Source organism: Myotis nattereri (assembly GCF_964212035.1).
Source record: "Myotis nattereri genome assembly, chromosome: 6".
Classification (NCBI taxonomy): Eukaryota; Metazoa; Chordata; class Mammalia; order Chiroptera; family Vespertilionidae; genus Myotis; species Myotis nattereri.
The window spans coordinates 90,235,477-90,248,949 of NC_138081.1; the positions used below are offsets into that span (position 1 = coordinate 90,235,477).

Here is a 13,473-nt window from a genome sequence, read left to right on the forward strand (position 1 = left end):
AAACGTAAGTCATCATTAAAAAGAAGGGAGGTAGACATAGGTGGATGGGTAGGAAACTCTCCTAAATGAACAGAATAAACTGACAAGAACAACTTGCAGTGCTTGAACTTGATTGAGTTTAGATTTAAAAACAAACCAACACCTTGACACAATTGACATTCTTGACACAATCAGGGAGTTCATACAGGGCTTAGAATAGCTTTCATTCCCAACAGCCAGAACGGAGAAACCTCATACCAGACCAGGAACAGGGCAGATTATACAGAAAGGTTATTACCTAAGGCTTATCTGGAATTAGCCCTAACCAAAGGCTTTTCTAGTCCTACCTCATTAAGCTTAACAGGAAGCTATGAAAGGATCAAACTGCTTCCAAGTAACTTAATTATGTCCCAGAATAAAGCTCAACATATTTAAAGGAATATAAAAAAACTCCAGCACCTAACAACGTAAAATTAAAAAATCATCAGGCATGTGGAGAAGATTATAATCTAATGGGGGGGGGGGGGCGAAGGGGAGTCAACCAACAGAGACAAACCAGAAATGACACAGGTGACAGAATGCACACGAACATTAAAACACCAATTACAAATATACTCCAGATGTTTCAAAGATAAAAAAAAATGCACGAGCATGTTAAGGAAAGACATGGTACATATAAAAAAACAAAATTAAACTTCTAAAAAGATTAAAAATATAATGTCAGCCCTAACCGGTTTGGCTCAGTGGATAGAGAATTGGCTTGTGGACTAAAGGGTCCCGGCTTTAATTCCGGTCAAGGGCATATACCTCAGTTGCAGGCTCGATCCCTGGCCTTGGTTGAACCTGTGATATCTCTCTCACATCAATGTTTCTCTCTCTCTGTCTCTCCCCCTCCCTTCCACTCTCTCTTAAAAAAAAAAAATCAATGGAAAAATATCCTCAGGTGAGGATTAACAAAAAAATGTTTAAAAATATAATGTCCAAGGTCAAAAATATACTGAATGGAATTAACAAGACATTAAATACTTCAGGAGAAAAGATTAACGAATTTGAGGACATGATGGAAAATGTCTGACCTGGCATACAAAGAGAAAAGACTTTAAAAAAAACCACCAGACTGTGAAACAATTTAATGTGGCCTAACATACAATTGGAGTCCCAGAGGGAAAGCAGTGAAAGGACAGGAAAGACAATTTTTATTATTATTATTATTATTATTATTATTGAAGAAATAACAGCCAAAAATGTTCCAAATTTTATGAAAACCAAACCACAGGAAATAGCCCCAGGAGAAGAAACATGAAAAAAATCTACTCCAAGCACATCATAATTAAACTGCTTAAAACTCAAAAAGGTCAAAGCAGGCAGAGAAAAAGGACACATTACATACAGAAGAACAAAAATAAGAATAATAGTGCTCTTGCTGGACACCACAATAAGATGCCATTTAACCTCCATGAGATTGGCAAAATGAAAAAGCCTAGAATTAAGTGTTGGAGAAAATGTGAAAGAAAGGTAACTCACATAGTGCTGGTAGGGTATAAACTGACTGGTACAGCCACAGAAGAGTTGCAGTATCTTGTAAAATGAAGACTCCCATACCATATGGCCAAGCAGTGTCCCTCCTAGATATACAATGTTCATAGCAGCATTGTTTGCAATAGCAAAACAAAACCAACAAACCCAAACATCCATCCACAGGAGAAGGGATAAACTGCGGTCTATTCATAGAACTATACGGCAATAAAAATGAGTGACTCCCAAAAAGCACTAAGTCGAAAAAAGCAAGTCATAGAAATGAGCATACATTATGCCATTTATATAAAATTCAAAAACATACAAAACTTAACATTTCATCTAGGGGTACATATATTGTAAAACTAGAACAAGTGAGAGAATAACAAACACAAAATTCATAATAATTACTTGAGAAGGAGAGGGCACATGAGGGACTTTACCAATATTACCAAAATGCAGGTAATATTCATTTCCTAAGCTAGCTGATAGGTACAAAGATAATTATTTTTAATCCTTATATATACATGTGTGTGTTTTTTATGTATGAAATACTTCATTTTTAAAAAGTGGAAAATGTGAAAGACTTGAAAAATGAATACTATTTATGTTTAACAATAAAATTAGTGTAAAAAAATATACAAAGAAAATGTTCAATTCTTTATTGTCCTTCTGTGCCCCACACAATCAGTATTAATCTATAAGGGGGACACTTAGAATACAGGAAAAAACCAAGTGGAGTCTTTAACTGTTTTGACAGAAAATCTGAACATCTATTACTCTAAGTTAGACAAGAGTAAGTATTTTAGCCACTCATGTCTGATTCTTCATGTTTCATCTGTACTTAGATTTTTCTTTATCTTTGGATTTCCTGGGACTCCTGCTTCGGTCTCTCTTTTTGTTCCTTTCTCTTTCATAGGGATCTGTTTGGTATTTGGATTTGTGGCTATTACTGTAGTGACCATCCCTTTCTCGAGATCGGCTACGACTTCGGTTTCGAGGTCGGTCCTTCTTTTCACTCTTTTGTTTCTCCCAACAGCTTTCCTCTTCTTCATAGTGACCGAACCCCATTTCTCTGTAGATATCCTGTCAAAGGAATAAAGAGAATTACAAGTGAATCCATGGAATCACTGTCAGTTAATAAAACTTAGACAAGCCCACCATTAGCAAGCAGTCATAGTGGCTCAAATATGAACACTACCACTAATGCCAGACATTTTGTAAATTAAAAAGCAAAAATAATTCAGAACAAGATTTGACCATTTTTCTAATTGATCTCATTGGTTTGTATCTATTTCAGCCAAACTGAAGGATCAGAACTAAAAACAAAAAACTGAAATTGCTCAACTGAAATTAGAACAGGTCTTTAGAGCAAAATTGAAATACTAAAAATTCTGGTTATGTATGGTTACCTTTCCACCTCCCCCTTCTCCACTCCCCAAAATGTTCTATTCTTCATATTAAGTAGCAGAGGTACTTTTCCCATATAGGAGAGGGCTAATTATAATTCTATTTCTGCTTGTATTCTGCCCTTAATTAAAATGAGTTCTCTCAGCAAGAGGTTGAAATCTAAAATGACCAGAGCCAGTGCTCTTTGAAGAGATGGCTTGTAAAATTCAACTTTCTTAAAAGATTTCTCAGAGGAAAGGCAAAATCCTAAGGATTGAACTACCAAGGGTCTCGCCTCTATCACCATAGATATTATTAAAATAGATGTAAATGTCAAGGTTCAGAATCTACAGTAATGGGTACCCCTGGTTAAAGACTGAATTTTAAACAAATGGCTCATAGTTATTCCATAGCTGTCTAGAGACTGTACAATATGCCTGTAATGGAGATTGCAGTATGTGAATAGAGATCTAATGGGATCACTATAATCAGTGTTTGTGAAATACAACATTATAAACAGATTCATTATTTCCCACACAATCCCTATGGCTCTTATCATGAATCGGTATTTGGTTTAACCCCTTACCAATTATTTTCTAACAAAATATTTCATCCTTAGATAAAAGAATTTTTGTGCATCCTGTAACAGATACAAAAAGTAGCCATGTACAATTCTGTCTGTACACCTATTTTATGAATTGGTTGAGACAATAAACTTTTAACATAAAGAGACAGTTAGCTGATGTATAACTTTGTAAAATCTATAGCACATTATTACATACTAGAAGCCCAGCGCATGAAATCGTGCGGTCCCACCCACCCATGCAGCCTGGTTGTGCTTGCAGCCCCACCCACCCGCACCGATCTTTGGTCATTATGGCATTAGGGCCACTGGGTTTTTATAATGTAGATATTGGCACTTAAATGCTTTAAGAGTTTAAAACGAGAGAAAGAGAGGGGGGTTATGTAGCACTTAATTCTTGGAAAAAATTGAGGAACCTGAAAATCTGAAATGGACTGAAACCTTAAAACCTCTCCAACTTGGAGTAATTTCAAAGCTACACAAGCTTTGAAGTCAGGCAGCTTTAGGTTCCAATGGTCTTTGTCATTTCTTGAGATTAGGTTTATCAGAGAAGGTTTTATAGAAAAGTTAGAACTTGAGATGAGCCTCAAAGATTGAGAGGGTTTGGGTTGGATTGGCAGTGAGCAGGCTAATGCAAGCAGTGTACGTGAAAACTGAAAAGCAAGGAAGAATTAGCACTGAGAGCATGAAGGAGAAAAGTGCAGGTGTCTGGGAGAAGCCACATTAGAACAGGTCCTCGAAGTATGGGCTAGCACAGTGCTAATGCTTTTGAAGTACAATATCATCCTCATTCCAGAAATAAGAAAACTGACACTTGAGGTCTGCACAGGTTGGAAGCAATGATTTAACTGATCAATAATTGGATATATAAAACGGAAATGGGGTGATAAAGAATAACGAAGAAAACCCACACCTGACTGAATCGAAATAAACATTAAACTTCCAGTTTTCCCACTAGCTATAAGGTCCACAGCCTGTGGGGCCAGGCTCTCATATCTAAAGTGAAGGAAATGAATCAGATGAGCTCTAAGTCCTATCCAGTACTGACTTTAAACAATTCTATCATTTTATATGTTTAAGACATAAAACAAGATGATTAAACTAGCATGTGGCTAAAAAAAAAAGAAAACATAAAGTGGCCAATTTAAAGTAACCAAACTAATCTATGATTTCAAAGTAAAAAAAAAAAAAAAGTCTAATCTAACTAAAAATCATCCTTGCTCTGGTCACTGGAATTAAATCAAAGATTTAGCTAAATCTAAATCACTAAAATAACATTAAAGGATTAAAATGACAGCAAAAATAGAGTCCCAAATTATAAGACTACTTACTAAACACCTATGAAAACCACAGAGGACTGACAACCAGTATGAATACATCTGAGCCAGGCAACCCACAGCTGAGGACTCATTTCCTGTAACCCTAGGAAAACCCAAACCTCAACAACACAGAAACCATCTTTGGAATTAAGACACAGGTGGAAAATTTAAATAGAGAAGTTTTCAAATTGAATAATAAGGTTGCCACTAAATAAAAAACAAAGAACTTGAAGAAATAAGTTAAAACATTCTTAGGAAATGAGGCTCACCAAGCAAAATGGCAACAAATAGAAGAAGTTGAGCTATATACAGAAATTACCTAGTATTGAAAATTCCCTTTAATGATGATATTTTTGAGACTGAAATCAAAAGGATGAGAATCAGAGTAATAGAAAAAATTAGGGCCCATTTAAATCTTAAATATAGATGTTGTTCTATTATAAAAAATAATAACAGAAAATTAGTATAGCTATATTATTAAATGAAAATATAAAATAAAAAAACAGTTACTGCAACAAAGATATAGACAACAGATTGGTGGTTACCAGAGGAGTAGGGGGGTTTGGGGGGCAAAATTGGTACAGTGACAACTAGAAACTACACTGGTGAGCCCACTAGAATGTACACAGATAGCAAATTACAATGTTGTACACCTGAAATTTAAAAAATGTTATTAACCAATGTTCCCTCAATTAAAAAACATCCATCTGCTTTAATACACTTTAAAGGGAGAAATAAAGTTAGGAGATTACTATTTGGAATTTAACAATTTCATAGTTGCCAACTACCTTAATATTCTCTAAAAAACAACAACAGTATTCCCCCAAAATATCACTTGATGCTTTTTGCTCTGTGCCAAATGAGGATATTTGCTAATGTAAAGTTTTAAGTAAGCAAACAGCAGGATAGAAAAGATTCATAGGCCCTGGCCAGGTGGCTCAGTTGGGTGAAGCGTTGTCTCATACACCAAAAAGGTTTCAGGCTCAATTACTGCTTGGGGCATATGTCTAAGTTGTGGGTTCAATCCCCAGGTGGGGCACCTACAGGAGGCAACTGATCCATGTTTCTTTCTTTCTCTCTCTCTCTCTCTTTCTCTCCCTCTCTCTCTCTCTCTCTCTCCCCTCCCCCCCACCGCCCCCACTTTCCTCTCTCTCTAAAATCAATAAGCATATCCTTGGGTGAGAATTAAAAAAAAAAAAGAAAGATTCATAATAAGGGGAAGAGATAACAGACATAAAATGCAGCCAGTCTTTGGATTTTCTTTAAACCTTATCTCAGACACACCAGTGGGTGTCTCAGGCCTAGATTCATTGATGATTCCATGTACAAGTGCAGGATGGTGATCTGTAGCTGAAGGCGACACATGGGGTGGGGGCGATAATTAAGGGGTTTTAGTGAAAAACATTAAATATTCGTAGAAATGTGATACAGCCACCATTTAAAAAGCTAAGTAGCCTGGCCAGTGTGGCTCAATGGTTGAGCCGCGACCTATAAACCAGGAGGTCACAGTTCAATTCCCAGTTTTGGGCTTGATCCCGAGTTGGGGGTGTGCAGGAGGCAGCCCATCAATGATTCTCTCTCATCATTGATGTTTCTCTCTTCCACTCTGAAATCAATAAAAATATACTAACAAAAAAAGCTAAATAATAGAGTACAAACATTAGGAGGGAGATGTTCCTATTAGATCACACTAAAATATTACACTATGGGACAAACTGTATTAGACTAACAGTAAGATTTAGAAAAGAAAACTGACAAATATATTCCAGCTAAGAAGAGCAGCAGTAAATTTGTTAGGAGTACAAGTCTGAATTTAAATTGTGCCTCCACTATTTTTAGCTGTAAAACTATGGGCAAGCTGCTGACCTCTTCCGTTTTCACGGTCTTTGTTGTGAAATGGGGCCCACAGTATCCACCTCACTGTAAAGCCTCTGAAGATGTTAGCGATGACTGATTCATGTGTGGATCCTTTAAAGGACTGACATAGGTGTCACTTAAAACAGAAGCCAGGGCATGGAGGAGGGCAAGCTTTAAATAGCTAACGGGCTGTGGAAAGGAGAAGGTATACGTCTGGTTAGACAACAGCAAAGAATAAGAATATTTGCTATCCAGAAAATAGGGGGCTGAGAATATATATAAAATATATGCTTGCTGAAATCTTTTAAATGAAGAATAAATCATAAAACACATTAAAATGGTTAACTACAAGGGTGGGGGGGGGAGGTGGCATTACCACAGAGAAAGTACTTCAACTGATTTAAAGCATCGTAATTTGACTATATAAATAAAAGTAGTAATAAAAGCCAGTGTAGAAAATGATTGCACACATTTTCTTTTCACTTCGTCTGAAGAACATGCCTGTGAAGTAAGTATTACCTCAATTTCACAGAGAGGAAACTGTGGTTCAGAAAGGTAAGTAACTTGTTGAGGTCACATCAATGACGAGCAGTGTGGAAAGTTAAACCTGGCTTTTCTGCCAGCCATACTGCATCTCTCCACAGTGTCTCTGCCTGACATCCTCCCCGTCTCGAGTCCCTTCTCACCTGGGCCTATGACACCTCCTCCTCCACCAGGGCCCAGATGCCTTCACTTGGTAAAACAAAAGCAGGAGCTGTAGTGAAATTTGTTTTCACTTAACTAAGAGCCAATATGCAGGCTGGAAATGCTTTCTTCTCTTTATAATCAATTTTTCTGTGGGGAATTTTTACTATTATTGTCTTAGAAAATGCATTGTTAAAGAAAGCTTTGGGATGATCAATTATGAGCACTGCTTTCATTTCATATATACAACACAGAAGGGAATAAATGTTTCACAGGTCCTAAACCCTCAAGAGTTTTAAGTGCAGCACACAACACTTGGTGATACAACGCTAAGTGAGAACTGTTTGAGCACAAACACACTTGCTTTCATGGGAACAGAGGAGTGTCCACAGGTGGTATGGAAATCACTCGCTTCACAATGGGAAACTACATACTAAGTTAATTCAAACGCAGTCTTTTATAATTTGTGATACATATTCTTAAAAATCACCGAAACCGGTTTGGCTCAGTGGATAGTGCGTCGGCCTGCGGACTGAAGGGTCCTGGGTTTGATTCTGGTCAAGGGCATGTACCTGGGTTGCGGGCACATCCCCAGTAGGAGATGTGCAGGAGGCAGCTGAACGATGTTTCTCTCTCATCGATGTTTCTAACTCTCTATCTCTCTCCCTTCCTCTCTGTAAAAAATCAATAAAAATATATTTTTAAAAAAAAATTAAAGTTCATTACCCAGTGAAACCATTCTACACGTTAGACTTAGAACATGCCCATCACTACAACGTAATTTATAAAGGGATAAAATATTTATTTCTCCACCACTGAGTCTGGACATTAGCAGTACCTGATTCGTATTTTTGATTGGCATGTAGTTCTCATCTTCTTTTTCTTCGGAGCAGTGACGGGTTTTCTTCTTGTGCTTTTTACTCGTGTGTGAGTGACCTGATTTTGAGTCTTCTGACTGCTCCTCTAATATAAGATCATACTTTGCACTGCAGCAGCTAGTTAAGGACAAGCGTGAGAACGAATACTAGTAATACATCAAAACCTAAGAATCTAGTGAACAAAGGAGACCAAAAAGTTAAAGGTAACTTTTTGAAATAAAAGCATCTTACAAGTCTAGTTTATTTCTAAAACAAAATGGATTCACTTTTTTTTCATTACATAGAAAAAAATGGAAAGAACTCTGATTGTATATAGGCAGTTAACAATTATAAGTGGGCAAAAAATATGGAGGGGGAAATATAATATCCACAAATTAAAATGTAAGTATCGCCGAAACCGGTTTGGCTCAGTGGATAGAGCGTCGGCCTGTGGACTGAAAGGTCCCAAGTTCGATTCCGGTCGAGGGCATGTACCTGGGTTGCGGGTACATCCCCAGTAGGAGATGTGCAGGAGGCGGCTGATCCATGTTTCTCTCTCATCGATGTTTCTAACTATCTCTCTCCCTTCCTCTCTGTAAAAAATCAATAAAATATATTTAAAAAATAATAAAAATAAAAATAAAATATAAGTATTAAAAAATAAGGAAACATTTGTCAATAATGAGAAAAACTAAACTTAGAAAATGAGGCACATGCTTAACTAGAAAAAATTAAGATAATACAAACTCCAAAGCCAGAAAAGCTACATAAGATAAAAGGTACATTCATGTAACTCTTCTTCTTCTGAGCAAATTAGCTCACCTGATAGGAGGAAATTTAGCAGAAATTTAGCAGTGCATGTCAACAGTTACTTTGCTTAAATTCAATTAAGAATTTATAAAAATTCTGTGGCATTTCAGAGAGAAGGTGGAGGTGGATGGGAAGAGAGCAACCAAATAACTTGTATACATATATGCATAACCTATGGACACAGACAATAGGGTGGTGAAGGCCTGGAAGGTGGACTGGGGCAAGTAGAAGGGGTCAAATGGGGGGAAAAGGGGAACAACAATAAAGATTTAATTGTAAAAAATTAAATTAAATAACAAGTTAAATGAACAAAGGAATACATAATAGGATTATTTTTAATGATAAACTAGGAACAACAAATAGCCTAGTAATAACTATAGATTCAATTATATTGTAGTACTTCAACATGATATTTTATAAAAGAAGTTATTAACAATGATAAATTAATGCTATGAAAAACCTGGGAAGGTGTTTCTGAAAAATTAAAAGTGAAAAAAGCTCAAAGCAAAAACCATAAATATCATACAATGATTATAAGTTTACATAGATCAAATCTTGAAGGAACAAGAAAAAATAAATATCATTTGTCCAGATGGTAGAACAATGACTGAATTTTTAAAATTCCACATAAATATGTTATAAAAATAGTGGTAATGTTTTAATTCAGAGATAGGTATTTTCTCTAATATAAATAAAACTAACCCATGTCTTAGAATAAGAGAAAATATAAAACTACTACAACCTCTGCTGAAAATAATCTCAATTTTGAGGAAGGCTAGAAGAGTGGTTTTCAAAAGAAAGCTTATGAGGAAGCCCCACACGCAGGGCTATTTTAGCGGCGTGGAGGCCTAGAGCAATCGCAGACCCACTTCCCTAGGGACCAGAGTGTCCCATCTGTTTCCACAATGCCACAGTCTATGCTTTCCTCAGGGGTGACTCACTTCTACCTCAGATTAACCAGGAAACCACTGCACCTTTTCACTTTCATAAGATGGCTAAAGATGCCTAGTCAGCCTGTACTGTCCTATTATTACTCTATTATCTCTGACTTCTTTTCTCCTTTATACTATGGCATACCATATCACACTGTTTCCAGGATACCTTCTGGATCTTCTCCTTTTTCAGATACAAATTCAATAGTCCTTGCCTATGATTTCATCTTAGTGTGTAGCTTTTCACATGCTTCTCCCTCTGTCCAAAAGGCTTTAGAGAGGTGTTTTTCAAAATGCTGGTCATTATCCAGCAATGGAGTGCAAAGTCCATTTAGTGGGTCACAGCCAGCATTGTTTAGTAACATAAAATAGGAAACAGAGTGCAGGGTCAGACTCATGAATTTCCTTTTTCTTGTTCAATATTCCGATTGAGGATAATTAGCAGTGGTTTACACCAGGACATGTCTGTCTTCTCCATCAACTTCAAAAGCCTAAAGCAGGCACTGTTCACTGTAATTGTTTAAATTTAAATTCATTAAACATGTGGTTAGTAGCTATACAAGGCAGTGGAGACATAATAGGTTTCCATCACTGTACAAAGTCCTATTGGACAGGACTGGGCTAGAGGTTTATCCTCAAACATGCCTCATTTCCTTTCTTCACTCTTAGTAATCTATCATCTTGAATTCAAAACACTGTAACACTACATATTCTTTCTTCTCAGCCTGAGCTAATTCTATGGGGAAAAGACTCCTGCTTCTATTTTATACTCTACGACTGTACTTCCTTTTATTTGTCCTACACACTTCTTTTCTTCCAGCTGCAGTTAATAGTAGTTATCCTAAAATTAACTATAGTTAATTTTAAAGATTTGATAAATCTCAACTGTATTTTGTCCATACCTTTTATGATTTTAAGATTTCAATCATATCCTCTCTGATATTTATCTTTTCAGGCTAAATCTTAGCTTACTGTTTGGTCTGTTTGCAAGTGAAAGCCTCTCCTCATGCTGATTATGTCGGCATACATACTGCAGACTTTACCCACTCTAACCTCTAGAATGCTTTATCTATTGTAAACAACCAACACTGCTTTAAAAATCTATCCTATATAATAAAGGGTAATATGCAAATTGACCCTAATGGCAGAACCACCAGGACGGACTGCTCGGACACGCACTGACCACCAGGGGGGCAGATACTCAATGCAGGAGCTGCCCCTTGGTGGTCAGTGCACTTCCACAGGGGGAGCACTGCTCAGCCAGAAGCTGGCTCATGGCTGGCCAGCGCAGTGATGGTGGCAGGAGCCTCTCCCACTTCTGCGGCAGCTCTAGAGATGTCCAATTAACGGCTTAGACCCGCTCCCCGCAGGCCTAAGCCATTAGTCGGACATCCCCCGAAGGCTCCCAGGCTGCCAGAGGGATGTCCGATTGCCAGTTTAGGCCTGATCCCCCAGGGAACAGGCCTAGGCAGCCTGTAGGAAATCCCCCAAGGGGTCCCAGACTGTGAGAGGGCACAGATTGGGCTTAGGGACCCCCCACTCGAGTGCATGAATTTTCATGCACTAGGCCTCTAGTCTATAATAATAAAAGTGTAATATGCTAATCAGATTGGATGTCCTGGACGACCTTCTGGATGAAGCCAGGGCTGCGAGGGAAGCCCAGGTCCTGGGTGTCTGCCGGTGGCAGGAGGGAATGACCGGACAACTGGCCGGTAGCTATGGAGCACACCAACACAGACCTTGCTGCTGGGGCCCTGACAGCCCCGAATCTGGTTCACCTGCACCCCAGACCCAGACAGGAGAGAGGAGGGAGCCCGATTCCTCACGGAATTGGCCACTGGTTAGCTTGCTGCTGGGGCCGACAGCCCTGAATCTGGTTTACCGGCACCCCAGACCCAGACAGGAGGGAGAAGAGAGCCCAATTCCTCATGGAATCGGCTGTGCCTTACCTTGCTGCTGGGGCCTTGTGAGCCCTGAATCTGGTTCACCAACACCCTGGACCCAGACAGGAGGGAGGAGGGAGCCCGATTCCTCACGGAATCGGCCATTGGTTAACTTGCTGCTGGGGCCAACCTTCCGTAGTCCCTTCCCCCGTCCAGCTGGCTCCCCTGATCAACCCCAATGGGGGGGGGGGGGTGGGCAGCCAACCTCCCGCAGTCCCTTCCCCAGCCGGCTAGCCCCCCAGATTGGACCCAATCACTGGCCACGCTGAGAGATCCCACCTGTGCACAAATTCGTGCACCAGGTCTCTAGTAAGTACATAACCGTCAGCCCAATATTCATCTTTCCTTGATGACTACTTGGAAAAGAAATGTTCCATATACAGTATAGGAAAAGAGAACCCCTAAAACACCAACAGAAACTAGAAAACAAAGAAACCATTAAAGAAAGAATCCCAAAAGAATAAGCTTTACAATGTGTGGAGTGATAAATTTATAATGAAAACATCAATGAAAAATTAAAACGACATAATATGAACAGTATGTTTCATTGCTCCTTACTTGTCTCAACCTAAAACTTGGAAAAACCTAAATAAAATGGTCAAGTCAAAGAATTTCTTTAATCCTATAGAAGTCACCTCTTGCACACAAGTGAAGCCCAACATGTATTTGTTGCTAGACTGACAATGTACTAAGCAGAAAGTAGCAGCCTAATTATGTAAGGAACAACAGGATTTTGTTGTCCACATATTCACCATCTCCAAAGTTAACTATCCAAGGAAGGTTAGCACAAAGGATTTGGTTAGCTAAAATAAAGAAATTTCTGACTATGAAGAATTTAAAATATTGCAATTATATAGAGAAAATATGAATCTTACCTGAAGATCTTCTGCGAATAAGTATTAACTTTAACCTAAGAGTAGGGAGGGAAAAGAAGGCTAAAGATTTATTTCAACCCTAACTTTCTCCATATAATAGAGAATACACTGAAAAAGCAAGTATATATAAGACAGTAAAAAGAGATAAACATAATGACTCCTTCACAAACCATCTGGCTTAGGGACTTTTCTACAGCCTTTGTGACTTTTTATAACATATCGCACAGTGCTCTACACAGAGTGTATGGTCAACACATATTGACTAACTGCTTCCTGTGAAGGATACTCCTGTTTGGGCTTTACTTTATCTTTCAGAACCAAATTAGATGATTTATCCTGTTCCTTTTCATACTCTTTGAAATCACTCTTGGTATATCTTCCACCTATTTATCAAAAAAAGAACAAAAAACTTAGTAAGAAAAATTCCCTAATTAATTAAGAACAGAAATTACGCCGAGACCGGTTTGGCTCGGTGGATAGAGCGTCGGCCTGCGGACTGAAGGGTCCCGGGTTCGATTCCGGTCGGGGGCATGTACCTGGGTTGTGGGCATGTCCCCAGTGGGGGATGTGCGGGAGGCAGCTGGTCGATGTTTCTCTCTCATCGATGTTTCTGGCTCTCTATCTCTCTCCCTTCCTCTCTGTAAAAAATCAATAAAATATATATTAAAAAAAAAAAAAAAGAACAGAAATTACTTTTTAAGAGGTATAATATACATGAGCGATTTTATAA

The 13,473-nt window shown here is 38.3% G+C and overlaps 1 protein-coding gene across 1 annotated transcript in view; it reads right to left on the bottom strand.

The window, feature by feature from the left end:
- Positions 1-1,210: 1,210 nt before the first annotated feature.
- PPIL4 (peptidylprolyl isomerase like 4) overlaps positions 1,211-13,473 on the bottom strand; it is a 30,026-nt gene continuing 17,763 nt past the window's right edge. Inside the window, exons 11-13 of the mRNA XM_081093663.1 lie at positions 13,030-13,126; positions 8,165-8,312; positions 1,211-2,580 (exon numbers count right to left, since the gene is read on the bottom strand). Of these exons, the coding sequence (XP_080949789.1) occupies positions 2,329-2,580; positions 8,165-8,312; positions 13,030-13,126 (497 nt within the window). The 3' untranslated portion in view covers positions 1,211-2,328. The remainder of the gene's footprint in view (positions 2,581-8,164; positions 8,313-13,029; positions 13,127-13,473) is intronic.